This window comes from Alosa sapidissima, chromosome 3 (assembly GCF_018492685.1).
Source record: "Alosa sapidissima isolate fAloSap1 chromosome 3, fAloSap1.pri, whole genome shotgun sequence".
Classification (NCBI taxonomy): domain Eukaryota; kingdom Metazoa; phylum Chordata; class Actinopteri; order Clupeiformes; family Clupeidae; genus Alosa; species Alosa sapidissima.
Window position 1 is genome coordinate 1,852,918 of NC_055959.1, and position 27,083 is coordinate 1,880,000.

Below are 27,083 nucleotides of genomic sequence, written 5' to 3' on the forward strand. Positions count from 1 at the left end.
AGACGCTCATGCCTGCTTTACCTGTGAAATAGGCCTATGGAAGAATGTACTACACAGCATAGTAAGCAGAGCCAGGTGGGGGGTATAGACCACCCCCAAAATCCATTTTTTCTTGGCCCTAGCCGTGGCGCAACTGGCTGGGGCACCGTACGCCGGCGACCCGGGTTCGATTCCCGCCCCGTGGTCCTTTCCGGATCCCACCCCGACTCTCTCCCTCTCACTTCCTGTCACACTCCACTATCCTGTCGCATTAAAGGCATAAAAAAGCAACCAAAAAATAGTTTTCTTAACCAAAACAAACATCTTCTGTTGATTTTATGTTGGCCAAATTATTTAGGCTATATTTATGGATATGTATTGCGATGCTACGCATGTCCTGTGTCAGTTGGGCTGATTTCTACTATTGCAATGAAGTTCTGTCCATGCACATCGAACCTATTTATGTATGGTGGACAACTTCATGGTAGTTGGCTACTGCTTTACTTGAAAAAAAAAAAAAAATATCTTTGCATTGCATATACCAAGGTATGAGCTTTAGAAAAACATTTACATAAAATAAACAATTTGGTTTCATAATGTACAAGTTACTATTGAATATAAGGCTATAATATCTATTTTACTTTTTGTATGTTTGTGTCACCACTCTCAGTCTATGCCCCAACCAGGCCACCCCATCAATCTTTTAAATTATTTTCTCCAATTTTAGTGTGCATTGGGCGCCTTGATTATGGCACCTATGTGAGGCGGGACATAACATTACCATGTGGTTGATCTAATAATTACTTTGCCTCAGGTCGTGGTGTATATCCACTGGGTTTCCAATTCCAGCAACGATTTAAAACCATGTGTAGGGTTTTTCCTGAGAAGTTGAGGGACGTTGTAGTTGTGTGACCTATGTCCCATGCCTACTGTTCACTATGAGCGCTCTAATTTAGCCGGCAGGGGGAGTATTTCTTCTATTGGAGAGGGGAGCAAGTGCAAGTTCAGTGGTCACTCTGATTTACACACTTCTGTGTATTAGTAGGGTCTGCATATAATAGCAATGTTCTGGATCACTAGGAATAGTCGAGAATGAACTAGACTGCGCAGAATTTAGTCCCCGTCATGGAACTGCACTCTCACACCGGGCAAAGGAAATCCTTCCCCACCCTTCCCTTTCCTCAAGTCCTGCTCCCTCTACCCACGATGAGGGAACTGCTTATGGCATCGAATGTTGTTCTCTGTGAAATCATTTCCACAATATTATTTTTAGCACAGAAGTAGCCTAACTTATAGACAACAATATTGACCTGTAGCCCAATATTTGACCCGCTCAACTACTAATAATTCGCAAAAGATTTCCTACGGACACCGGTGTTTAAAGTTATCGATTCACACTTGTGCTCATAGTTTCTATCTTCCTGTGTTCAGTGGAACTGATACAATATTGATTAACAATAACTAACGTTTTTGCTTTGATGTTACTGAATTACAACATAACCAACGCATCACACACTTCCCCGCGACTGCCCGTCAAGTTGTCTCCTCCCGTTCTAGAATGACGTCAGGGTCTCAGCCCGCTACTCGCAACTTTTCAAAAGCGTCCCAGTCAGATTCAGAGCAGGCTGAGATTGACTGTTGACGCTGGATGAGCCGGCTCCGAATGGGTGGAAATTTTGTGACGGCTATAAATTACAAAATATTTTAAACCATCCCTGTACATTCTATACAAAGGAGATGTATTGATTTTGTTCATCAATATTACGTGATGGAAAGATCTGAGGCATCTACGAAAACGTGCCTTCGTTGAAGACGTGCAACTGTGACTTGGCTAACTTTACAAGTAGCCCACTCTCAAGAGGAACAAGTTTTCAAATTTCTTAACTTCACACTTACAGTTTCTGAATGTTATTGTAGTTTGCTGTTGTTACTGGCTATGGGCTGTTTCTTTTCCGCAAGAAACGGACTTATTTCATCCTCATCGATCCCTGGATGTATCAGGGACTAACAAAATCAATTAGGATAACACAGCCTTGGGCATAACGTTAACTATGGGAGAGTCCGCGTGCAAATGGGAATATAACGTTAGCCGTCTCAACAGATATGGTTCTTCGGCAAAACTGTTGTACGCTCTCAAGCTGGCATTTTGTCAATAGGTTTTATTTGTCTTTACAAGAGACAGCACTTGCGTCCTAAAATAGTTAAAGCAAATAAGTGAACGCAGTTATCACCTCAACAAGTTAACATGATTTCAGAGGAACGGAGTAACCACATCGCCAAACAGGCACTCGGTTTTCCTGTGGGTTTGTTGATCCGCTCACCGAAGAGACGCCTGGCCAAGCTCGGAAGAAAGTCAAGCAATGGCTCCTTACAGTAAGTTCAAGATTAGTTAATTAAGTTTGTACATATCAGGGCACCACAGCATAATAGAACTGTGGATCCCTAATTGCGTCAAACATTACAGAATAAACCATTCTGCGGCAGTGTCAGTTTGTCGTTTTGCAGTGGAACTCGAAATGCACTTGATCATTGATCTTGTGTTAGATTTTAATATTAGATGGGCAATTAGATGTACACCTGCTCTAGTTTCAACATGAATAATACTCATTATCATGCTTGACATGTCAAGTCTATGTACCACATGTGTCTATGTACCACACGTCATGGAACTCTAGGAGTTGTCAGCTTCATATTTGAAATACTGTAGAGGCAACCTGATAGTTTTTGGATTTGTCTTCTCCCATTGGTCTCTCCTATAGAGGTCTTAAATGGTAATTTATGCATAATATGTGGTGCTGTTGACTTGAGTTTGTGTGTGGGTCCATCTACTGTCCCATGATGGAATGCTTTTAAGGGGAGATGGACAGAGATGATGCAGAAAGTCAGACAGAATACTGTGCAGACACACGCCACCAAGCTTTTAGGCCTCAACTGCTATCTCTCTCTTCCCCTGCTCTCTCCCTCCATCCCTCTCCCCCCGTCTCTCTCTCAGGTCCAACACGTCTGACAGCACCACGCGCTCGGTGGAGAGCTCCACAGGCGTGCGGCAGCCGGCCAAGAGCAAGATCCGTCGCCACAACAACCGGCTGTCCACCGTGTTCAACCGCAGTCCCCTGCTCCGGGACGGCGGGAGCAGGAGCCTGGGCGGAGTAGGGGACAGGAGCGACCCCCACCCGGTCGCCGATGACCCCGCGGAGCTCTCCAGCCAGATGTCCGCTCCGGGCATCCTGAAGATCTTCGGCAGCGACATCTGCCAGGGCGCCAACTACAAGAGCGTGCTGGCCACGAGCCGCTCCAGTGCCAAGGAGCTCATTAAGGAGGCCCTGGAGAGGTGAGAGAGCGGCCACTGCACTGGGCTACAGTCTGGACATGTCACGGGGGGTCAACCTGGCTCAGGTCTTAACTGGTCAGCTGCTACTTGTTGTGTGTCCTCCGGGTGTGCTCCCTGAAGGGCTCATGTGAAAGTGGCCTTTTTAACGAATCACTGAATACCTAATTGCTCTGGTGCTTACACACTCCCCACAGTAGCAGGCTTGCATCCTTTGAATGCCTGACTTTGCTGTTGGCAAGGGAGAGTGAGGCCAAAGGCTTTGAACTCACTTTCAAATTCAATATTGTATCCATTGCTTTGACTGGTATTTCTAAGGCTTGGTCCTCCATAACACTGAATTTGTCTTTGTCCTTTGTCTAAAACATGATTGAGCACAAAAAACGGAATGTGTTTGCTCAGTGCAATCAGGCTTATTCATCTTATCAAAACTTAAGAGCAACTTTAGCTTTGTTATGGTCTGAGTCTGCACTCCCTGGAGCTGCATTTGGGAAACCTCAAATCACAGTGTGCTCAGCGAGGGCCTTGGCTCAGCACACTGGTCCTGATGTAAGCAGGCCTTGTCGCTGACCAGCACGTTCTGGCTGCTCTAATCCCCCTAACAGGTACAGTCTGGAGAAAGAAGACTCGTCCGACTACGTGCTCTGCGACGTGATTGGCCAGACGGGCGCTGACCACCAGTGGAAGACGGAGTGCTATCGGGTGGTGGGGGAGCACGAGCGGCCGCTCATGCTGCAGGCGCTGTGGAAGCCCAAGCAGGGACTGTCCAGACGCTTTGAGATCCAGAAGAGGTCCGCTGTGGAAGAGCGCAGCGCCCGGGACACGGACGACGTCACTGCAGGTAGGCCACCTCGACTGTCTGGGCCCTCCACCTGAGTTCAACTGAAATGCCAAATGGAGCCCCAGCAGAGAAGCCACTGGTTAGGGGATTAGCAGAGCTCCTCTTGCGTCAAACCACACCAGCCTTTTTTAACGCACTCCCTTTAAACTCTGATAATGGGAGCACTCTCAATAGATTGTGACACCTTCTTATCCTCTTGTGTCATTGTCCCCTACAATTGGGCTGTTCAGGAAGTAAGAGGCCCCCTCATAATTGCACTTTATTGGTCGGGGCTGTCAGGTATTTTCCAACAGACGTGTAGTGTGTGTAGTGTGTGTGTGTGTGTGTGTGTGTGTGTGTGTCTGCGCGCTTTAATGTGTCCCACGACAGTGTGTTTATCTTTCCGCTGGTGCTGGCTTCCTGAAGCCTGGGGAATGTGTGGTGGTCCTGTTGACTTTGGCTTGGGGCTTGTTGCATGTATGTGTGTGTGAGTGTGTGTTTGACAGTGTGAGTGTAACTCAACTTTTGAGGAAAAAGCGAGTGCCCTCATTGCAGTTTAAACAATGCAAAACGAGTCAAACGCCCACTTCCATCAGCGATAACATGCCCCTCACGCTCACTCAACACCCACTCGGTCCACCCCAGCCTCCGAGCAGAGCAGATCTGGCCACTTAATGGCCCTGGCTGAGGTGGGCCAAGTGAGTGGCGTCAGGCTAGTCCCAAACGCCTGCTCATGCGAGATAAAGAGAGAGAGAGAGAGAACACCTCTTGTTCTTTCACTCAGGATTTCCTCCTCAGCTTTTATTTTTTCAACCCGCTTTGGCAGGCCTGGCACTGATGAAGTCCCACTGCCGTTTGCTTAGGAGGTGTTATCAGGTCACCCCCCCCCCCCCCCCCCTTCTCTTTCCCTCTCACTGTCTCTCTCTCTCTGTATCTTTCACCTTTTTATCCCTCAATGTTTTGCTTTGTACATAGCCCCTTGAATGACGTTTCTTTCTATCACTTGGCCTTGATGAGTGTGGGAACTGAGTTTCAAACTGCTGGGAAGCCTTTCTCTGTCCAGAAAGGGGGCTATCAAGTCAGATACACAGGTGGGCCTGATAGCTGTGGCTTTAATCACCTGTGGTTTGCGCGCAGTCAGCTGGCCATTGTTGTGAAGGCCATGCCTGTGGTAACAGAGCTGGGCTAGTTGTCCCTGATTGCAGGCGTCCTGTTTGTGCTCTGCCATGACCTACCATTGACATGAATGCACTCAATTCCCCCTCTTTTGGTATAGAGTTCGGAATGTGACCATGTGAGTAATAGAATGTAGTCGAAAGAATCTGCACTAATATAACAGTATAACATCTCTTCATTGACAATACAGCAAGTTCCTGATGATTAGCGATGTAGCTATTATCAGGTTAAAACATATAATGTGGTTAAAGTTTGCACCATTTGCAACGTCTTTGAGTGTCAGACAGGTAGGTAGATGGAATGCTTTACTGATCCCCTATGGGAAATTGCCCAGTTGGAGTACAGGGACACTAAACAAGGAAAAGTGGGATTTGAAACAATGTACTTACATCAGTCTGATAAAATGAATGAAAGAGTTCGAGTCTCCAACACTGTTGGAGAGTCAAAGTTTGCCAAATTGTAGTTTTGTGTCTCCTGGTGGTACTCCTGGTCTTCTCCCTGTTGATGTGGTCTGTCTGCGGCCTCTTTCTCTCCAGGCCTCAATGCCCAGGCACGGAAGCTGCAGCACGGCCGCTCCCGCGTCACCTCCCTCTTTGTGGACGGCAGCGAGGGCGAGGCCGATGGACAGGCCATCTGGAGGAGCCTGAGCGACATGGACGTGTCGGCCATGGGCCAAGAGGCCGGCCGAGCCGCCAGGCGGGCCCTCGGGGGCCAAAAGGACCCCACCGTGGCGGCAGCGGTCAGCCCACCGGAGAGCCCGTCCGAGGCGGACGCGCGGAGCCTGCGCACAGAAAAGGAGGAGACGGAGAGCAGTGACGACAACAGCACGCAGTACTCTGTCCACCCGCCATTCGACTTCCCCTACTTCCTGCTGCTGCAGGGCTACAACTACAGACAGGTGAGCGACCCTTGGGAAGTCCTCATGGAAATCCTGGAAAACGTTTTAGAATCCCACTTTCCACGCCTGGGAAAAGTCATGAAATTCAGTCAATTCATTGAAAATATGTAGGTATAATAATGAAATGTTGTGTACTAAGTCTTCTTGTTCCTCCCAACTTGTGAATGGTGTTTGTTAGATAACTTCGTTTTAGTGGATGAGGTAGTGTCCTCCGTAATCGGGATCTATCCCATTAACGAATTAAAGTGCCCTCAAGGTTATCTGAAGCCTCCCAGGTCAGGCGGTGTGATCAGGAGTGAGTGGGTGGCATGCTGGCTGGCATGCTGGTTGTTTTGGCATATGGTGCATGTGTAGGATTGGACATCTATGTTTAAACTGGAAGAGAACATCCCCTGGTGCTGTTGAACCAAGGCTACTTAAGTGTGTGTGTAGTATGTTTGCCAGCGTGTTGGAGGCTATTGTTAAGGTTAGGGCATGGGGCCTTTTTGCAGAATGTGTGTGTGTGGCTGAGAGAGAGAATGTGTGTGTGTTTAAGCAGACACAAAGCCATGTGGGAACCAGGTGACCAGTATGTCCCCAGTTCCCTCTGGACACTCTCCTGCCCGCTGGAGTGGAAGAAGGGGGGAGGGGGGTGGGCGTCTCATGCGATGGCGGAACCGTCCATTAGTGGAACACGTATACAAGAACATTCTGTCCTGCCTGCTCTAGCGCCAGAGCTGCAACTCTCTAATGAACATGCAGATATCCCAGATTACAGGCCAGCGGGAGAGCACGGAACACAACAACCCACACTGACACCCACAGAGCTCCCTCTCTCTGACACACACACACTCCATCTCTCTCTCTCTCTCTCTCTCTCTCTCTCTCTCTCTCTCTCTGTAATGAAGGAAACTTAAAATATCGAAGTTTCTGTGGCTCGACTCCCTCTGTATCTTTTACTGACTTTATCTCTCTCCCTCTCTCTCTGTCACACACACACACACACACACACACACACACAGACTCAAAACCCTTCCCAAACATCAGTGTTTCCAAAATATTATTCTTTCTCTCTCTGCCTTGCTCTGGCTCCTCCTCTGCGTAGCCGTGTGTGATCAAAAACAGGGCTCTTATTTGCTGCCTGTTGACGCCTCAGCCCTGCTGTGATAAAGGGGTTTGCTCAGCTTGTTCCTGCTATGCCAGCAGACCAGTCAGGCCCCAACACCTCTGCTGGGGGGCTGGGGTGAACCTGCTGGCCCTTTAGGGATTGATGAGGGACAGGATAGGACAGGATGGGGGGGCATCCACCAAACATGTTGTTTGTCCCTCGCAACGAGCCAGCAGTCGGGATCAGGGCAGCACGTGTAGCCCAGTGTGGACACAGTAGCTCATATTAATGAACTGTAAGTGTGCAGCGCTCTTGCTTGTCCAGTTCCATAGGAACGTGCCCCCCCTGCCCCTCCCATAAGACCCAAGTGAATGCCCTCCTGTTACTGAATAACCTGTTGTTCCTCTTAATTATCTGGTCATGTTTGTTGTCCTTGGGAGCCTTTGTCAGAGGCCGTAGTGTACATACAGTGAACATTCCAGAGGAGTGAGGCAAGTGGAGAGTGACCGGCTGTAATTTGGGCTGAGCTCATGGAGGGGAGGTATCGTACCTGCTGGATGAGGGCAGTGCAGCGTGAGCCAGTGACTGCTGGGTAATGCTAGAGTCAGTACTGCAATAATGACACTACTTTATGATGGTCACCTGGGGAGTCGTGTGTGTGTGTGTGTGTGTGTGTGTGTGTGTGTGTGTGTGTGTGTGTGTGTGTGCGTGCGCGCGCGCGCCTGTGTTCTCAGTGCTCCTGGGAAAAAGAAGAGAATATAAAAACATTTAGTCCGTGTCAAAACATCCTGTTTCTGTCATGGTGCCATAAAATGTGCAATGTTTGCTTCCCCAGTTTGTAGAACAGATTATTCATTGACACAACAGGTAATTGTTAGAGGTTTCTGGCGTTCCTAGAGTTGGGAAATATTTTGCTTATTGTGAGTGAGAGAAATTTCCACTGCTGACCATAAAAAGTACAATGAATGAGTCATATGGAAAGGCAACTGTGACCAACAACAGAAAGGAGCCCCAAGACTATGGACCCAATGGAGCCAGATATCCGATTTTGGGCAGAGTGATCCCTGTGTCTGTGCTCTGTAGATTGATATCAGTGCCTCTGTTCTGACTGTGCTCCCCCACCCCACCCCCACCCCACCTCACCTCATCCCACCCCTACTTCCACTACACCCCACCCCCACCCCACCTCACCCCACCCCACCTCACCTCACCCCACCCCTTCTTCCTTCTCCACCTCACCCCACCCCACCCCAGGACTTTGTGATCTACCTGATGAGTGGAAGCAGCTGTGTGTTGGGTTGCTGCGGCGAGCACCTGCAGGGCGAGGACGAGGAGCGTCTGAAGGTGGACGTGCTGCTCTTCGCCCCGGACGTGCTGCCGCAGCACTGCCGCGTGCGTCGCCAGGACCCCGACGTCAGCGAGAGTCACGGCGGCGGGGGCGGTCACGCCGGGCTCACCCTGCTGGAGCCCTTCCAGGGGGCGGCGGTCACCCACAACGGCGTGCCCCTGAAGCACGAGACGCCCCTCAGCCCTGGCGACCTGGTAGGCCTGGGTCAGCATTACCTCTTCATGTTCAAGGACCCCACGGCCGGCGACGCTCCGCGCACCCCGGCCTGGATCACCTGGCTGTGCCCGGGCAGCGAGGCCTCGGACTGGCCCGGGAAAGCGGGCAGGGCCTTCGGTGGTATCGGCGGGGGCAGGAGGCGGTTCGGCCGGCCCATCCTGCGCTGGAGGGACCTGGAGGGCCGTGAGCTCTGCTTGGCCTACGCGCTGCCGCAGGAGGACCGGCTCCTGGACGAGATCCTGGCGGCGGTGGAGCCGGTGGGTGACACGCCCAAGCTCACGCCGGCCTTCCTGCTGTGCCTGTGTGTCCAGCACTCTGCCGCCCACTTCAAAATGGCTGACCTCCGCCGGCTCCTGTTGCGCATCGCCAGCCAGATCCAGCTGACTATGTGGGTGAGTTGGGTCCAGCCGTCTCGCACTCTTTCCCCCACAGTTCCTGACCAGTCCACTCCACCACCAGTCCCCACGTGGCTCTCACTGGCCTTCTGGCCTCTGTGATGATAATAGCATGTAAAGTTATGCAGTTAAACAATAAAATTGAATCTTATCTAATTTTTTCCCCTTACAGGAGAGAACCAAAGAATTAGCCGTGATCCAACCAGACAGGTATGCATGCTCTAATGTCCGACTTTTCATCTTCACAGACATGTAAAGTATTCCATTTTGTTTTCAACGTGAGCTTGTATTGCAGAATTACTCAAGCATAGTTTAGTCAATAGTTAAGTGCAAGCTGGAGCCCCTCTGAAACACAGATACTTATTTGAAGGGTTAATTGAGGTTAATGTTCCACCATGATATCTACTCAGCTTATCTTAAGTCCTCTAAGCAGCCCTGACTATGGCTCATGATGTCATCTTCTCATTTCCTCTTCCTGAACGTGACAAAGGTTGTCAGTATAGGAACTCCTCTATCTATTTTTGTCCCTAATATGACCATCAGGGCTCAGGCAGTCATAAACAAACCGTGATTGTGTGCCAAACCCCCCTCCACAATTCCGTGATTGTGTGTGTGTGTGTGTGTGTGTGTGTGTGCGCGCGTTTGTGCGTGTGTGTGTGTGTGTGAGGTGGCTATTATGGTCCCCATTATTCAGACTGGGCTTGCTGCGTGTCCAGCAGTGTTGATTAAAACATGACCTCCGAGGCGAACAGTCTGCGGTGGGGAGGGAAGGCATTTCCACTCGCGCAGCAGGGGCCCAGCTGCTCTTCCTGCGCAGTCGAGTAACTGTGCAACCCTGGAACGGGTCTCTGGGAAAGCCATGTGACCATTGCATTACCAAACTCCACCATTGCATTACCAAACTCCAAAATCAGTCACAAGACGTGTTTTATGAGGCAATTGCAGCAGTGTGAGGTGGCTAATGCAGTGGCTACTGTGAGGACCAGTGTGTGCAGCAACATTGCATAAAGCTGTTTTTTTGCTTATTGCCTTATACTGACCTGCTCTTGTTGTTGGGTCCCTGTGAGATGGGCTCTGTATAGAATAGAATAGAATAGTGTTTGAGATTCTACTATGCGAAAGCTCTGTGGTCTAAATCCAGCATATCGCAGTGTTGCAGTATATTGTAATGGTCTTATGCTACACTCCGCTAAAAACATGTGTGCTCTATGTCTAGCATCTGTTGTGCAGTTGGTGAGGGTAAATGGGGCAGTTGGTGAGGGTACATGGGGCAGTTGGTGGGGTGGGTATATAGGGCAGTTGGTGAGGGTAAATTGGGCAGTTGCTGAGAGTACATGGGGCAGTTGGTGAGGGTACATGGGGCAGTTGGTGTGGTGGGTATATAGGGCAGTTGGTGAGGGTAAATTGGGCAGTTGCTGAGAGTACATGGGGCAGTTGGTGAGGGTACATGAGGCAGTTGGTAAATGGGGCAGTTGGTGAGGGTACATGGGGCAGTTGGTGAGGGTACATGGGGCAGTTAGTGTGGTTAAATGGGGCAGTTGGTGTGGTTAAATGGGACTCTGTGTTGTGTGTATCCTCCTGTAGGCGCTCTAGCGTGGGGCTGGAGGAGCCGGATGAGGTGCGTCCTCTGGGCATGACCCAGCTAGTCCCAGGCCTGCAGCCGCTGGTGCTGTGGATGGCCAACTCCATCGAGCTGCTGCACTTCATCCAGCATGAGGTGCCCCTGCTGCTGCCCTGGGGTCAGACCACCGTCCAGCAGCGGGACGGGGAGGAGCACACGGAGGACGAGCTGGACAGCCAGCATGGCACAGGTAGCCGTCAGAAAGCAGCCTCTTAAACGCCCTTTTCTGTTTGTCTCTTTGTTTTTGTGAGCTTGTTTATTGATCCTAATGTATTGTCTTTATCATGTGCTTTTACTTGAGTATCATTTTGTACTGTGGAACCCAGGAAGATTAGCAACTACTTTGTGGAAACTATTGGGGATCCAAATAAAGAATAACAACAAAAGAATACCACTGGGAGTTTGTACTACTTCAAAACCTTTTTTAGGCCGTTACGAACAGCACCTACTTTTCCATTTAATCAGCATAGACCCACATTATTCCCTTTATAATTCTCAATCCTCAATAGAGCTTAATGGAAGGAATAGTTTGTTGTTCAGGACATTGTATTCAACTGCTTTGTAGCTTTGAAAAAAGTGCATGTTCATAGAATGTTTCTCTGAACTGGGCTATTTTCGGGCCACTGTGTGTGGGGAACTCCCAGCTGGATTGCGTTTTCATGGGCCATCAAAATGTATAGCGGCGTCAACAGCACCAGGTTGACCTCTTGACCCTTTTCTGCTGCCCCAGGCCTCTCCGACTCCCAGATCCTGTCCACCCGCACGGCCAGCGAGGAGGCCATGACCGTGCTGGAGGAGGTCATCATGTTCACCTTCCAACAGTGTGTCTATTACCTCACCAAAGTAAGCATGGCTTCTTATTAATGATGCCCACTTGCACACCCACAAACACAAACACACACACACCCACACACACACACACTCAGACACACACACACAAATCAAATGTATCCTCCCGTTTCAATCTCTCCTTCGGATGTAGCCTTTTTTATTTCCCTACAAGGCGAAGGAGCCCATTCTGTAGATGCTGGAATAGTGCGACAGGACGTAAGACTTCTGTAAACACCATTCTTCCCTCTGCCTGCACAGGCTGCCAAGAGCAGAGAAGCAGTCCCAACAAGCCAGTGGAAACACAGTTTTTCCATGCTGCTTTTAGCTAAAGACCTGTGTGTGTGTGTGTGTGTGTGTGTGTGTGTGTGTGTGTGTGTGTGTTCATACTTTTGTGTGTGTGTGTGTTCATATGTTCATACTTTTGTGTGTGTGTGCGTGTGCGTGCATGTTTGCATGTTCGCACTAGCGTGTGTGTGTGTGTGCGTGTGTGTGTGTCTTTGTTTTTGACATGCTATCTCTCTCTCCCAAAAACAATAACCAGCTATTTTCTTTGGGCTCAGACCATTTCAAGACCAAAAGTTCTCCTGTTCGTTGCATGGCATCTATTGTGAGAGTGAGTAGGGCTCTCTCTAGACACGTATATTTCAGCTGTTTTTGTTTTTGTGTGAGATTCTACTCTGGAGCATGTCTTTATGTGAATAGTGTTTGGCTTCTTAAAATGGCTTGTTTATTGGTACTGTAAACAACAATACGAGGCATTCCGCTGCACAATGAGGCCCAGGGAAAAGAGGCGCCAAGCGCTGGCCAATCACAGCCTCCGTAGACCACAGAGTGCCCACTTCTCTTCTTCTTCATCTTGTCTTCCACTCCATCCTTCTCTCTCATCCACAGGCGTCTATTCTTTCTATAATTCTTCTCTGGCTCTGGTTCTCTCTCTCTCTCTCTCTCTCTCTCTCTAACCGCGCTCTTCTTCTCCCCTGGTCTATTTTCTTTTTCTTTCCATTCCCCCCTTTCCTAGACACTGGTCTGTGATGCGGCCTGGGTGGAGCATGTGTGGTGGCTCGTCCCCATGGCAACCACGGCCCCGACGACTGGCTTCCCTGAGTGTGGCGTCAAAGAGTATAGAAGTTTGTTGCAATGGAACGTTCTATTGAGTTTCGCCTCTTGTTACTTCTATACTCTTTGGTGGCGTGCCGAGATCTGTTTGTTTTGGGGTTTGCTCTGTGTCACTTTCCTGTTTCCTCCATCAAGGCCAACCGGTCGCACTGCCTGTCACAATTTCTCATTGTGACCAGCTTAGCAAACCCCTCCCCCCACACCCACCACCCCCCACAGTGGGTATGTTGTATGGTGATGACAAGTCGTGTACCTATGCAACGCCTGACTGGAACAGATAAGTTGGCTATCATTTGATGTGTGTCAGTGCCATAATACACAATGCTAAGGCCACTACGGTGTGGCTGTGTTGGCCAGTGCTGAGAGAGAGCTTAGTCCCAGTTGCACAGGGGACACTTTTAAAGCACACACGCACTCACGCACATGGTAAGGGGACTTGTGGGTCCGGCTCTAGCGCCGTAGGGAAACAGCTGTAGCCTGCTCTGCGTCGGACCAGAACACTGCCCTCACAGGCCCGGCTTCCTGCTCAGGAAAAGACACGTCCACTGGCAGAGGGACAGATGGGCATCCGTGGAGGAATTTGTGATGGCCAACGCTGAAATGGAAAGACACAGAAAGGAAGAACAGAGTGTAACTGGAAAGCATGGAATTCACTACGCACAAATTCACTGAGCACGCTCGGAGGAAACTGTTACAACACCCTTTTGATAGATGAGGTCACAGGCAGCACTAACAATAAGAGACATCAAATGTGTCGGGCTTCGCGTTCACCGGAGACGTGGCTCAATAGATGGCCACCAACCCGCGGGGCTCTGTTTTTGTCTCTTTTTCAGCAACCTGGCACTCTGGCGGCCAGACCACCTCAGAGTAGCCGCCGGCGAGGCGTTGGGGTGAGCTGGCATGACCGGTGCCCGCTGCGCTGGCCGGCCCAGACTGAATGGGTTCAGAGGTTTTCCAGAATGGCGTGAGCGTTTCAGTCCATTCTTTCTGTTCCTCCAGCAGGTCACCAGCAGTGCTCTTGTGTAGAAACACACACATACACACACACACTCACACACACACACAGGAGAATTGATGACACATCCCTGAAAGACTGAAAGGGGAACGCCTGTTGTAGGGAGGGTAAAAACTGTGTGTGTGTGAAAGGGATAGAGAAAGTGTGTGTGTGTGTTGGGGGACACAGTGGGAAGAAGGAGCTGTATTGCCCAAGTGAGGTGCCTGTCTGCCCTCCCCAGGTCAGTGGTGTGGTGCGTTGCGGTGCGGAGTGCTGGTTTTCATCAGCCTAGTCGTATCCACACACTGGCCTCATTAAAGATCAAGGGCTGCCCTGGCCAGGAAGTAGCTTACTTACTGCCCCTCAGTGTAGGGATCAGACATTCTGGCAACTGAAATGAGATTTGGAAATGTAGCCATTATATGGTTGTTGTTATTGTTGTGTGTGTGTGTATGCCCATGTGGATTTATTCATGTGAAGTTTTAAAGTCCAAGTTGTTAGCCAAAGTCAGGACTTGACTTAAGACCTATTTTATGTCCTCATTCGTCTTTGTCCCAATGCTCAGTTTGTCACTTTTGGGAGAAAAAGTGAATTTCCTGCTTCCAGGAATCCGCTGTAGTCTGTGAAAACACACACACACACACCAGGATCAGATCTCATTGAAATGATCCCAGAGGCAGTCTTGCTTCTAACTAAGTCAGGGCTTACAATTCATTCCCTCTCACAGAGCGACCCAAACAGACGGATTAAGTTTGTGGCTAGCGAGCTTAGCCTATCATGCCTTTAATCTTCATTGTTGTGAGAATTACCTGAAGTGTACTGGAAGGCTGTCTGGAATCATGGGATAGGAGGGGACACGTCCTGCTGTCCTGTTTCTGCACCGCTTAACCGAGTTGAGAGTGCTTTTTAGGAAGGGCCTTATCTCCTTCTAGTCCCTTAAAGGCTCAGTTTGCCAGCGTTGTGGGATTCAACCGTCATGGCTTTCCCTAAGAGCTCCAGTCATAGGAGTGGAGTCTGCCTGTGCGTGCGGGGGGGGCGTTGTCAGGGGTGCCCTTTGTTTCCCAGCCTCCTCCTGTTCCTCCCGAGAGTCAGACAGGACTGCCAGCTTTGGAGTTAGGTCACATTGGCCCTTCCTGTCCCGAGAGAGAGAGAGAGAGCAAAAGACAGAGAGCGAGAGAAAGAGATATGCTGGTCAATTCAGGGATCCAGTAGGGAGCCCAGAGAAGGTTCCGGCATTCCTGAGCTGTGAGCGCTGTTCCTGTCCCAGTCTGTGCTCCTGGTCATGTAGGAGCTGAGGTATCATCCTGTCTCGTCCCGTCCGGTGTTGCGCTGAGGGAGGTGGTGTCTGACCATTGAAACGGTGTGAAGGAGGAGTTGTCTCCCAGTCACTCGTTTGGTATTTTCCAAAGGATTCCACTGTCACGTTCACCATCCTATGAAACTGGAGACTCCTGTCTTATGTATTCGCACATAATCAGTTTTCATTTGTTCCTGTCAGAATGTTAAAACGTATTATTATTATATGTCTCCCCTTCCCTCTCTTTGTTCCCTCTGTCTTCACTATCTATTTCTTTCTTTCTTTCTTTCTTTCTTCCTTTCTTTCTTTCTCTCTGTCTCTCCTATGACCCTCTCCACCACCCCCCCCCCCCCCCCTCTCGTCCGTCCCTAGAGCATGTACGCGGCGCTGCCGGGGCTGCTGGACAGCAACCCGTTCTCGGAGAGCGGCGCGCTGCGGGTGCCGGCGGGCGTGAGCGCCGTGCTGGAGGTCCTGCAGGGGGCGCTGCAGCTGCTGCAGGCCTTCCAGGTGCACGGGCAGATCTCCTCGCAGCTGCTGGCCTACCTGTTCTTCTTCACCAACGCCTCACTCTTCAACACGCTCATGGAGAGAGGTGAACAGCCCTCCGCCAGTCACAAGGAGAAAAGAGAAAAACAAAACACACATTTAATACAGAGAAAGGGAGCTTTGTTTTTGTTATGATGGGAATCCTCCCATAGGTGTGATCTTATCTGTTATTCCTCTTGGCTATGTCTGGGGGGATGCTTGGGGAAGTGGGTTTTCTTTTCTGTATGGTGGGAACGATCCAACAGGCGTAATGTAAACAATGTGGTTACCTTTTGAAGCGTTCCACGCTCCTCTTGGCTACGTCTGAGGAAATGTTTGGCTAATGCTTGGCTATACTCTCCATCTCTCTTAAGGAAGCATACAGGTTGGGTTACATCATGACCTAGTACTTGAGAGGAGTCCATGTGTGTTTTTTTTTTTTTTTTTTTTTTTTTTTTGTGCATTCTTTTGAGAGGAATTTTGGTGGCTGATTGTTTGTCTTCGGTTCTCCAGGTTCTGGGGGTGGGTTCTACCAGTGGTCCCGCGGGGTTCAGATCCGTGCCAACCTGGACCTCCTCATGGACTGGATTCAGGGGATCGGATTGGGGGACCTTGCTGCCGAATTCTTCCAGAAGCTCTCCTCCGCCGTCAACCTGCTGGCCACCCCCAAGGAGAACCTCCTTCAGGTCTGCTATCCCTTGGCCCTCAACACACACACACACACACACACACACACACACACACTTCAAAGCCCCAAAGCTCTGGCCCCTGTACACTCACACACACTTTTAAATGCCCCTTCTTAGACCGACCAGCCGTGAAGCATTAGTCAAATCCCAAATCCCGCCACGGCACTGAGAAGAGAACATTCAGCAGAACCCAGAGAACTAAATCCACCTTAATGACCCCTTACATCATCCACCAAACCCCCCACCAACTGGGTTTCTGTCTCTCCTCTGGGAAACGGCAGCGGCCGTGTGATTGTGATGTGCAAGCATAAGCATCATCAGGATGCCATCGGAAAAAGGGAAAAAAAGCCAAGTACAGAAGCCAGGAATGTATGAGTCATGGCTTACATTATGTCAGATGGAGGAGTGATAAGAAGGCAGGAAAAGTGTGTGTGCGCGTGTGTGTATGTGTGTGTGTGTGTTTGTTTTTGTGATGTCTCGTTCACGCCTCCAGTCTGTCAGACGTTAAAATCGCCTCATATCTTAGCCTCAGGTCACCCCATCCCACCCCAACCCACCCCTGCACACGCCCCACATTATACAAACATGCCAGGCGTTGTCGGGTATCTGTTTCAGTCATCTGTCTTAATGACTCAATAGTCATAAGAATACAATAATACAAGCCTGCTTCATGTCTCCCTAGTCTTAACTATTTTTACACCTACATAGCTCACCCACAACTTGGTCCAATTAGGGTACGCCTATAATGAAAAAAACTACAGATTGCTGTGGACAGTCCTCACTGGGTAAACAGTCCCAGCCGACAGCTGGTTTATGGAGCAACGCTACTTCACAGGGTCCCATAAAACTGCAGTGAGCGTGAGATGAAGGCGGATGACCTCACCACTCTCCTGGTTGGTTATTAAACACCTTCACACTTTAGTGCACACCAGGAACTCTGTGAGGTGCCAGTGGCCAGTAGTCCGAGGCCAGTCGGTAGCGGCCGTGTCGTGTGGAGTGGCCTGGTGTTGATGGAAGCACCTTGGAAGACTTGCGGCAGTCAGAAGTTAATCCCTCCTTAAGAGCAGTACTGCTGTAATCCAGAGAAGAAAGTCTCTCTATTTACTCTCTCTCCTTCTCTTCCCCGCTCACTCACTTACTCATATATCTCTCTCTCTCTGTCTCCCTCCTCTCTTACTCTCTCACTCACTCTCTCTTTCCCTCTCTCTTACTCTCTCACTCACTCTCTCCCTCTCTTTCCCTCTCTCTCTCTCTCTCTCTCTCTCTCTCTCTCTCTCTCTCTCCCTCCCTCTATTTGACTTGTGTGAAGTAGAGGCCTGTCTGGTTTCATGAGGGCACTTAAGGCCATAAAAAGCCCTGACACTTGGAGAGGTACTCTCGCTCCCATCCAAACAGCGCCAAACAAAGGAGCCAGCCTGCACACCAAACCCAAGGCTCTTTCCCATGAGATATGAGCGAGTAGGGAGAGAGAGGGCAGCTGTTTTCCCCCCTGAGAGAGGGAAGCTGTTGATAAGACGAGCTGAGCAGGTGGGGGGAGTCTCTTAGATAAGGTCTGTCTGGGAGAGGTGGGGATGGATTGTGTATGGTAGGCCACACTGTGTTTCAACAAAGTAGAGGTCCAGTCAGCTCTTTGGGCCAATCTTGTGTGGTTACAACCATCAGGGGTTATGTTTAGAGAATAACAAGCAGCACATGGATGTAGGAATGTGTTATTGTTGAATGCTTTGTGTGCTGCTGATCTCACTGCTGCTACACTGGGACATGGTAGGCCCATATGGCCTAATGCTGTTTTCTGTTCAGAGAGGCTGCATGTTGGTGTCATTGAGAAGATCAAGGGTTAGTTTCACTACATTACGCTACGTTACGCTTTGGTGTTGTCGTCTTTCAAATGAGCTTTGACTCTAACTCCTGCTAAACCCATTACTGAGTCACACCAAAGACAGAAGGACAGCCAGTGGGGATCCGCTTTTTTTTTTAATTCCTCCCCACCTGCTGTGAGCTGTCCTTATTAGGGGTGTCACGATTCTCCAAATCCTCGATTCGATGCAATTTTCTAGAGAGTGCAACAGATGGGAAAGAAACAGAGAGAAAGAGAGGGGAGGTGGGGGGGGTGAGCAAGAGAGAAGTAGTTCCCAGAAGACACAGAGACTCCTTGTTCTCATCAGCGACTCATCTGGTGACCATCCCGTCCCTATCGTTCCCTCCCTCCATCTCCATTGTTTCTGTTCCTCTCAACTTTGTGGTTCTTGCTTTCAGAAGAAAGAAAAGACGCAGACGACGTGCAAGGACGACACACAAAGAATGAGCATTTCCTCTGTCAGCATCTTCCTCTTTTGAAAGACTCCTCGAGGCACGATCTGAGTCATGGCAGCTGCAGGGCCTCCTCTGAGGCTGGCTCCAGTGGGCTACGCCTGCCCTCCCTGCAGCATTAGCTCATACTTAGTGGTCTTTTCTTTTTTTTTTTGTGATTAACTTTTTATTAGGTTTTTAGTAAACACAAAGACAAAACAAAAATCAAACAAACAAAACTGTCATCCTCATAACATGAAGTCAGGGAATAGTGGCCAAAGGGGGGGGGGGGGTTACCGTTTACCGACAAGGGGCCACACCCTGATGCGATTGTGATTCTGCCGATGAGTGCCATCATCGCTGATGGGCTAAGTTTGCACAATCATCTTTAATCCGATTGAGCAGAAGTCAGTCAAGGCTCTAGTCACGGCAAACTAACGGATTCCCTTTAGACGTCAGACATAATGACTGTTTATAATGACTGTGTATTTTTACATTAGTAGATGCTCGATTAGTGGTAGATGCTTGTACCCTCAGCTGTTTTGAATAAAGTGAATCTAGCTTGTCTGACACTATTGTTTTTTTGTTTTTTTTTAGTTTGAGGCTCATCACTCATTATATTAGCTCTGCTGCACCAGAAAAGGTGGAGCACACTCAGTTCAACCAAGGCCAGTTAAAATCAGGCAGACTTGATAGTGTGACAGCTGATGACTTATGAGGCCTAGCCTACTTTCCACACACTCCGATGCCTGGAGACCTCCTCCACAGGCTCCCTCAGCAGGGGTTTTTCCACTCTGGGGGTTTGGGGTGGGGTTGGTTGGAGGCGCTGATGAGCGTAGGCCTCTCCATGGCCCCTGGCTGGCTGGCTTGCTGGGTGACGTGCCAGCCCACTGCAGTCAGAGCTCGGTTTCTCCTTTATCATACACAAACGCTGCTGCACGCACACACACACACACACTAATGATAGGCTAGCTGTGCACTTAGATAGGTGGCTATTGAAGGGAGACTGCCTAGTGTGTGTGTGTGTGTGTGTGAGGGAGGGGGGGTAGAATGAGACTAATGAAGAACGAGCTAGAGGGTGATCATCGTGTGTGTGTGCTTATGTCTGTGTCTGATGTATAGAAAATGATAGGCAAGAGAGAGACCTAGAGAGGCTCTCAGAAGAGAGTCTTGCCAGAGGAGTCCATTACTGACTGCGGTGCCGTTCCTCCACACGACAGACAGCACATTCATTCCTCGAGTCTTCTTTCCCAACCCATTTGTCATACAATCACTCCACGGAACGACGCAAAGAAGCCTCCAATTACAGATAAATGTGGGGAGATATTTAAGCGCAAGAGGCCCGTGAGTGGAAGTAATCTTATTGGTAGAAAATTGCGCTCATTTCTCACTCTGTTTCAGGCAATTTAAGAAAGCCCAAGAGAGCCCATCAAACAGTCTGGAAATGCAGTGTCTTGTCATCAAATGCCTATTTCCATTCTGTGCTGTCTTAACTAAATTCACTGGGCTGTACTCATTTGTTCTTACTGCTGTATGGTTGAACTTCCTGTCTTGTTCAACTCACCAGTGTTCTGATCCTCATTCTGTGTGTTCCAATTGTGTTCGAAGTGTATATTTGAAAGGTTTGTGTTTGTGTCTCTTTTGTATGTGTGTGCGTGCGCGTGTGTGTGTGTGTGTGCGTGCGCGCGCGTGTGCGTGTGTGTGACTACAGGCGTCCTGGACATCCCTGAGGGCCGAGTTCCTGCACCTGAACCCGGCGCAGCTGCACCACATGCTGCGGGAGTACAACCCCGGCAGGAGCTGCCCCTCCAGCTGGAGCCCCACGCCGGACGACGCCGAGGCCGCGCTCCGAACCAGTGAGCACTGCCCCTCACACACACACACACACACACACACACACACACACACACACACACACACACACACACACACCACGCCTCACCTCACCCTGTCTCAAATACTAACGGATATGTCCACTCACTCACAAACACACTCACCATCTCACACACACCCCACGCCTCACCTCACCCTGTCTCAAATTATAACAGATAAACACGCACGCTTATTTATTGCTCTGTCATGTCCACTCACTCACAAACACACTCACCATCTCACACCTACACTCACACACACAAACACTCTCTATGTGTGTAGAATTCTCCTTTTGTCTGTGTTAGTAGGCACATAACCATTCATCATTATAAAACTAACTGCTCAGTACACTCGTTGTAATCCAGCATAAACATATCATCAATGGCTCTGATTGGCGTAGTATTGTCAAGTATTACCCTGTCCTAATCTAAAGATGACTTGCGTGATGTGAACAGGACTCTAATCCATGTCAGGCAGCCTCTGCCTGTGGTGCTGCAGGTGGAGGAGGTGGCATTGAGCACGCCAGCTTTGGAGTCACCAGTGTGGCTGAGAGCCCTGGCATGGCGTGGCCTGGACACCAGGGTTAATGGGCGTGTTTCTGCACGGGGCAGCTCAGGCTGTGCCCTTGCGTTACCCTCACTGAACAGATTGGCATCAGATCTCCGATCTCACTGTGACTCACTGCTGTAACCCCCCAGCATCCATCTCGTTTGTTGCTCTCTCTCTTTCTTTACTTTATCCCTTCTTTTTAACGCCCACCACTTCTCTGTCCATCTACCCCTCTGCGTATCTCTTTTTTCCTTCTCTCCCTCTCCCTTGTCTTTCTTTCTGTCTCTCTCTCTCCCTCTTCTCTGTCCATCTACCTCTCTCTCATCTATTCTTTCTGTCTTTCTCTCCCTCTTTCTCTCTCCCCTCTTCCTTGTCTTTCTCTCTGTCTCTCTCTCTCTCTCCCTCTGTCAATCTCTACCCCCCCCCCCCCCCCCCCCCGAGGGATGCCTGGCATGTGCGTGTGTGCTCTGAGTGTTCCTGCCACGCCGCCCTGAATAACCTCCCTGTGTGCTCCGTCATCTGTGCCTTGGCTGACCTGTCCCCTGCCTTTGTCAGCGGGAGTCGGTGATCCCCAGCACAACTTTGTAGATCCGCCAATAAAATAGCCCTGACCTCGGGCAGCGACCGGGACTGCTGTCATTGGTAAACTCTTTCCTCGAGATTGAGTTACCTAACAGGACCCTTGGCCCAGTTGAGTCCTCTCATTGGAGTGATCTTGAAAACAAGTCCAACCTCATGTGGTGCTGAATGGTGTTGTGTATGCGGAGACCCTTCAAAGAACCTGGACCTTTTGAAAGGGCTTCATTTGGGTCTATAACAAACACACAAGGCAAGAACCTGAAAGAGGTTCACGACATGGGTCTATTAGAAAGCTATGCATGAAGAACCTTCCTGGAAGGGCTTCATTTTGGTCTTAATTAATTAAAGAGCTACAGAGGCTGGCTGACATGGATTTGAGTCCTGCTCACATTATGCACGCCATCTTTAGATTAGGACAGGGTAATACATACCCATGGCCATGGCGATAATATGCCAAATAGTGGGATGCTTCATTAATTACGGGTGTAAAGAACCCTTTAGTCTGCCCTATAGATCTCTCTGTAAATGGCGTTTAATCTCTCCTGTTCCAGGTGACATCCTGGAGAGTTTTGACAACCACCCTCCCCTCATCCTGCCCAGCCACAGCTTCCACTTGGAGCTGGGCAAGCCTGTGGTGGACCAGGGGCTCTTCAGACAGCTGGAGAGGATGCAGGAGTTCCTCCGTACCCTCCCTGTAGACGACACTCCCGTCAGCTCACAGGTAAGCAAACACACTCACACGCACATGCACACGCATGCACAGACACACACACACACGCACACGTACACACACACACACACACGTACACACACACACACGCACACACACACACACATGGTGAGGATTAAGGTTAGTTTAGGACTATGCTGGGGTCTGGAATGAGATTACAGTAGATGGGAATATTTTTTCTAAAATTTAACCCTGTCTGGGAAAAGCAGCACAGGAAATGGAGTCTAGTCCCACAAGAGGTTTCAGCTGTCTTGGTGTCGTGGGAGGTTTCTGACTTCAGCTCTGAGGTGATCTTTAACGTGTGGTTTAAATCTTGGTTTGATTAACGTCGCTCTTGTCTCTCCCAGACTGCAGACGGGCACCAGTCACTGACCTCCCCCTCCGTCACCGCGTCTCAGACGTCCATCCCTTCGTCCCCGTCGTCCTGGTCGGAGGCCCACCGGCGAGCGCTGTCGCGGGGCACGCTGGACTCGCAGACGCGTGGCTCCCACAGCGATCTGAGCTCGTGCGAGGCCGGCCTGCTCACCCAGAAGCTGAAGAGCCTGGAGCTCCAGAGCAGCCTGCCGGGCGAGGCCGGCCTGGGCATCCACAAGAGCCTGGCGCTGGACCCGTCCTGCCTGCTCACGCCGCCCAACACGCCGCAGAACATGGAGCAGGCCGAGCTGGAGGCCAGCCTGCAGGAGGGGGCCCAGCACAACAACGCTAGCCACCGCAAAGGTAATGTTACCTCCACCACCACCCACTGCCCACCTCGCTCCCCTGACCACCCGGCCCAGACAGGGCCACTCGCCACAGGGAGGGCAGGGAGGGGAGGATGGCCCCTGCTAACACTTTGGTTTCTGGTTACAAATGAATCCCAGTCCGACCCACATCCTATTTCATACTTTACTACTTTATACTGTTTAAATGTGGGGCGCCCTTATAAAGTTTCATTCGTCACACATGTGGCTCTTGACCCCTGTCCCGATTTCATCAAGGTAGCCGTTAGCAAAACAATGTAGGCTGCAGAGTATATCTTTGAAAGGTCCTCTAGGTATCCATCATCAGTATATACTATTAGTCTGTATTTTGTTTTATTTGGGAGTACTGCTTTTCCACAACTTCCCACATACTTTGAACTCCATAGCCATGTAATTATGGAGGGATTCCTGGAGAATTGATTGAGACGTGCGGTGATTGATTGATACTGATTGATGGAGCGGTGGTGGCTTAGGAGGTAGAGGAGTCGTTCAGTAATTGTAAAGATTGTTTGTTTGAGTTTGTCTCCCTCTGACTCTGTCAAAGTGTTCTTGAGCAAGACACTGAACCCTGAACTGTTCCCGATGTGCTGGTTGGCGCCTTGCATGGCAACCTCCGCCATCAGTGTGTGTGGGTGCAGTCTATTTACCATTTACTGTACCATACAACCGCTCTTTTGCTTTTCTGTTTCAGTGAGCTGAGCTACAGGATCCTTTACTAAGAGTCCCCAACATATCAGACTTTTGCCACTAGTTTACCGAAGCAAGAGAGCATTCATACTGTTAAATCTAGTCCTTTGGACTGCAGGAAGAAGTGTTTGTTGGCATCGGTCAGCATGCTTGTGTGTGTATTTTTGGTGGTGCGGGGAGGTAGAGCCTAAGCCCGAGCTTTTGTTTCACACACGGATCTGATTAAATGATCCTAATGAGAGTGACTTTGGTGTTGCTGATGCAGAGAGCACCAATCCCAGCGTCTGCTTGTACGCCCCCAGCACTCCTGCCCTTCCCCTGTCTGCCCTGCTTTATTGCCCTGCTGCCGAGCGCTCTGATTAGCTCAGCTTTGGAGTGGGTGGGCAACTCGCCTGACTCAGACCAGACCCAGCAGCTTAGGACGGGAGGAATTGAACTTAAGATGAGCAAGATTTAGTGCATGGCACTCGCTCTCTCCTCCTCCTCCTCCTCCTCCTCCTCCTCTCATCCTCCCCACTATTCACCTCCCTTTCCATCTCTACTTTTACTCTGTCTTTTGTCTCTCCAGTCCTCCCTTACATCCCCCTCTCTCTCCCTCTCTCTGTCTCTCCCTGTCTCTCACTCTCTCTCCCTCTCTCTGTCTCTCCCACTCTCTTTCTCTCTCCTGGCTCTTTCATCTTTTTTAATTTGTCTTGGGGCAGACCTGCCGAGCCTGACTGTGTCTTGGCCGTTTTCCCTCCCTCCCTCCGCAGGGTGGTTTCCAGGTTCAAAGCGAAGGCTACTTCCTCCTCAGTGCCGCTTCTTTTGTCCCTCTCTCAAGACACACACACACACACACACACACACACACACACACACACACACACACACACACACACACACACACACACACACACCATAGGCAAGCCCAGAACTTTATGGACTCGGGGGCTGTCTCCTCCTCAGCCAGTGTCTTAAAAAGGTCAAGGGAAAGTTCAGAAGGAAAAGGCCAGGCCAATTAGTCTCTTTCAGAGTGAGTGGAGGCAGTCTCCGCTGCTCACAGGCGTACAGGGTTGAGTCTGGGAGTGTCACACTGATTGATGAGGACCTGTTTTCTGTTTAAATAGTGTCAGGAGGGGAGGCAGCTTAGGGCCAGAATTAGCTATATTACCTTAGGCAGTGTCTGAATTGTTTAATTCTTCTCAATTAGGTGGGGCTTATAACCGCACACACACACACACACGTTCCCATTCCCAGCACATGATACACTTTTGTTTCACTTTAAAACTCTTAGCACCCTAAAAGCAGTTATTTTCCCAGAGCAGTTTCACAAGGGATTAGCGCTCCCTTTTTTTTTTTTTTTTTTTTTTTTACTTTAGCATAAACTTCAGCTGTGTCCACATCCAACACCCACAGGACACATGGACATTTAGCGAGAGCCAAAAGTCACAAGTCAAAATATAGAGGCTGCGACCTGACTTACTTCAGCCAATCCTGGCTACCGTCCACAGTTTATTGTTGTTGATAGGTCTCTTACACACACACACACGTACACAAACACACACGCACGCACATGGTGGTGCCCTGCCAAACAGTCGGGCTGAACTCTGTGGGGCGGCGGGTCTGAAACGCGTCACGCTATTTTGGTAGCTGGGCACTAATCCTATAATCTCGAGCCGGGACTAGCGGCGTGGTGGTGATGTCCGGAGAGAAAGGAGCAGCGGATGAACCGTCATGGGAATTTACAGTTGGGTTGGCGCGCGGAATCTTAATCGGAACCGCCATTGTCCTGGGCCGCTCCTGCACATGGAGCTGGGGACTGGGGAGGGGAGGGGGGAGTTTGAGGATGGGGTCGAGGGTCAAAGTTTGGAGCTGTTTGGAACAAACCGTGTGTTTGTGTGAGTGTGTTATAACAGGGCAGCGATTTCTGTTAAGGGGGTGGGTGGGTCATAAGGGTCCTGCTGTGGAGAGTAGATGATGTAGTTGTGTGTCCTGAGTAATGCTGGCCCTCAGAGCTTCACAGGTCTCAGCTGATGTTCAGATTCCTGCCCTAAAGGGCCCCAGCTGTCACTGCTGGTGAAGATTTCAAGTATGACAACAGTGCTTTTAAACTATTTTAGTTCCATTAGTCATCATTATCATCTGACCATCTTAGTTTTCTTACACAGTACTTTTCTCAGTTGATAAAAGTATGATGACAACAGTGCTGTTAAACTATTTTAGTCTAAACAGTTCCATTATCAACACATTCAATTCACATCAACAGTTCCAGCACATTCCGATCAGCATTATTATCTAGTCATCTTATTTTTCCTACACAGTACTTTTGTCAGTTGATAAAAAGATATGTGGTCAAAAAAAGCCCCTAACACACCATGGCCTCTCATTCCCATTTCCCAATCTCTCCTGTGGTGAACCCCCGCACACCACAGTTTGCACTCCATCCCCATGCTCAACTCAAATCCCCGACCTGAAGAGGGGAACCGAAAGCCACGGTGTCCGCTGGATGAGCATGTGACTTCCACCGGGAGTGGAGACAAAGCCACAGCCACCTCACAGCGTCACAGCAGCAACACACAGCCTAGTGTGCCGCTCCGCACCGCACCGCAGAGGAGTCAACTGTGTGTGTGTGTGTGCTGGAACTGGTTCTTCAGCTCTCTGCTTCCCCCTTAACAGGTGCTGGAGACCAGCAGAAGGGGAGCAGAGAGGAGGAGGAGGATGAAGAGGACAGGGAGGAGGTGTTCACCGTGGAGCTGACAAGAGGGCCCCACGGCCTTGGGCTCGCCCTCGTGGATGGCATGGTAACAACACTGTGTGTGTGTGTGTGTGCCAGGTTTGTGCACAATACGAATTTCAATTTTGCTTCCTGTTTGCTACCTCAATTGAAATGCAAGTGAAATTCAAGATTTGAACTGGATTTTAACAGCCAGTTTCAATTAAATTCTGGAATTTTGCACAATCCTGGTGTGTGTGTGTGTGTGACGCTCGTCCCCCATCTTGCAGTTTTCTAGTCTCTCTTCCATTATTCATCTTCAGTGTTTGTTTCTTCATGTCAGTAAAGTGAGAGCTGCTAGAACAGTAATCTTTTCTGCCATGACATGTTTAGAGAGAACAGTCATGGTTTGGGTTTTGATTAGTAGGCCATTATTATTCCTACTTAACCCTGCAGAGCATGCTGGCTGTTAATTGTCATTCCTCCCATGAAAGTATTGTTTCCATAGCTACAAATGGTTCTTTCTGGGCTGTGTGATGTTCAGCGGATGAGTCAGACCTCTCTGTTTTTCACATAATGCCTGGGTGATACCACACAGCACATCTCCGACTAAATCTAGAATAAT

At 49.7% G+C, this 27,083-nt stretch overlaps 1 protein-coding gene across 1 annotated transcript in view; it reads left to right on the top strand.

The window, feature by feature from the left end:
* The first annotated feature begins 763 nt into the window (after positions 1 to 763).
* The window catches only part of si:ch73-281f12.4 (RA_Radil_like and Myo5p-like_CBD_Rasip1 domain-containing protein), a 29,576-nt gene continuing 3,256 nt past the window's right edge, over positions 764 to 27,083 (top strand). Inside the window, exons 1-14 of the mRNA XM_042087281.1 lie at positions 764 to 2,352; positions 2,972 to 3,310; positions 3,913 to 4,148; positions 5,840 to 6,201; positions 8,543 to 9,244; positions 9,420 to 9,457; positions 10,832 to 11,058; positions 11,599 to 11,711; positions 15,479 to 15,698; positions 16,145 to 16,317; positions 20,321 to 20,465; positions 22,161 to 22,330; positions 22,687 to 23,056; positions 26,422 to 26,546. Coding sequence (XP_041943215.1) covers positions 2,225 to 2,352; positions 2,972 to 3,310; positions 3,913 to 4,148; positions 5,840 to 6,201; positions 8,543 to 9,244; positions 9,420 to 9,457; positions 10,832 to 11,058; positions 11,599 to 11,711; positions 15,479 to 15,698; positions 16,145 to 16,317; positions 20,321 to 20,465; positions 22,161 to 22,330; positions 22,687 to 23,056; positions 26,422 to 26,546 — 3,348 coding nt within the window. The 5' untranslated portion in view covers positions 764 to 2,224. The remainder of the gene's footprint in view (positions 2,353 to 2,971; positions 3,311 to 3,912; positions 4,149 to 5,839; positions 6,202 to 8,542; positions 9,245 to 9,419; positions 9,458 to 10,831; positions 11,059 to 11,598; positions 11,712 to 15,478; positions 15,699 to 16,144; positions 16,318 to 20,320; positions 20,466 to 22,160; positions 22,331 to 22,686; positions 23,057 to 26,421; positions 26,547 to 27,083) is intronic.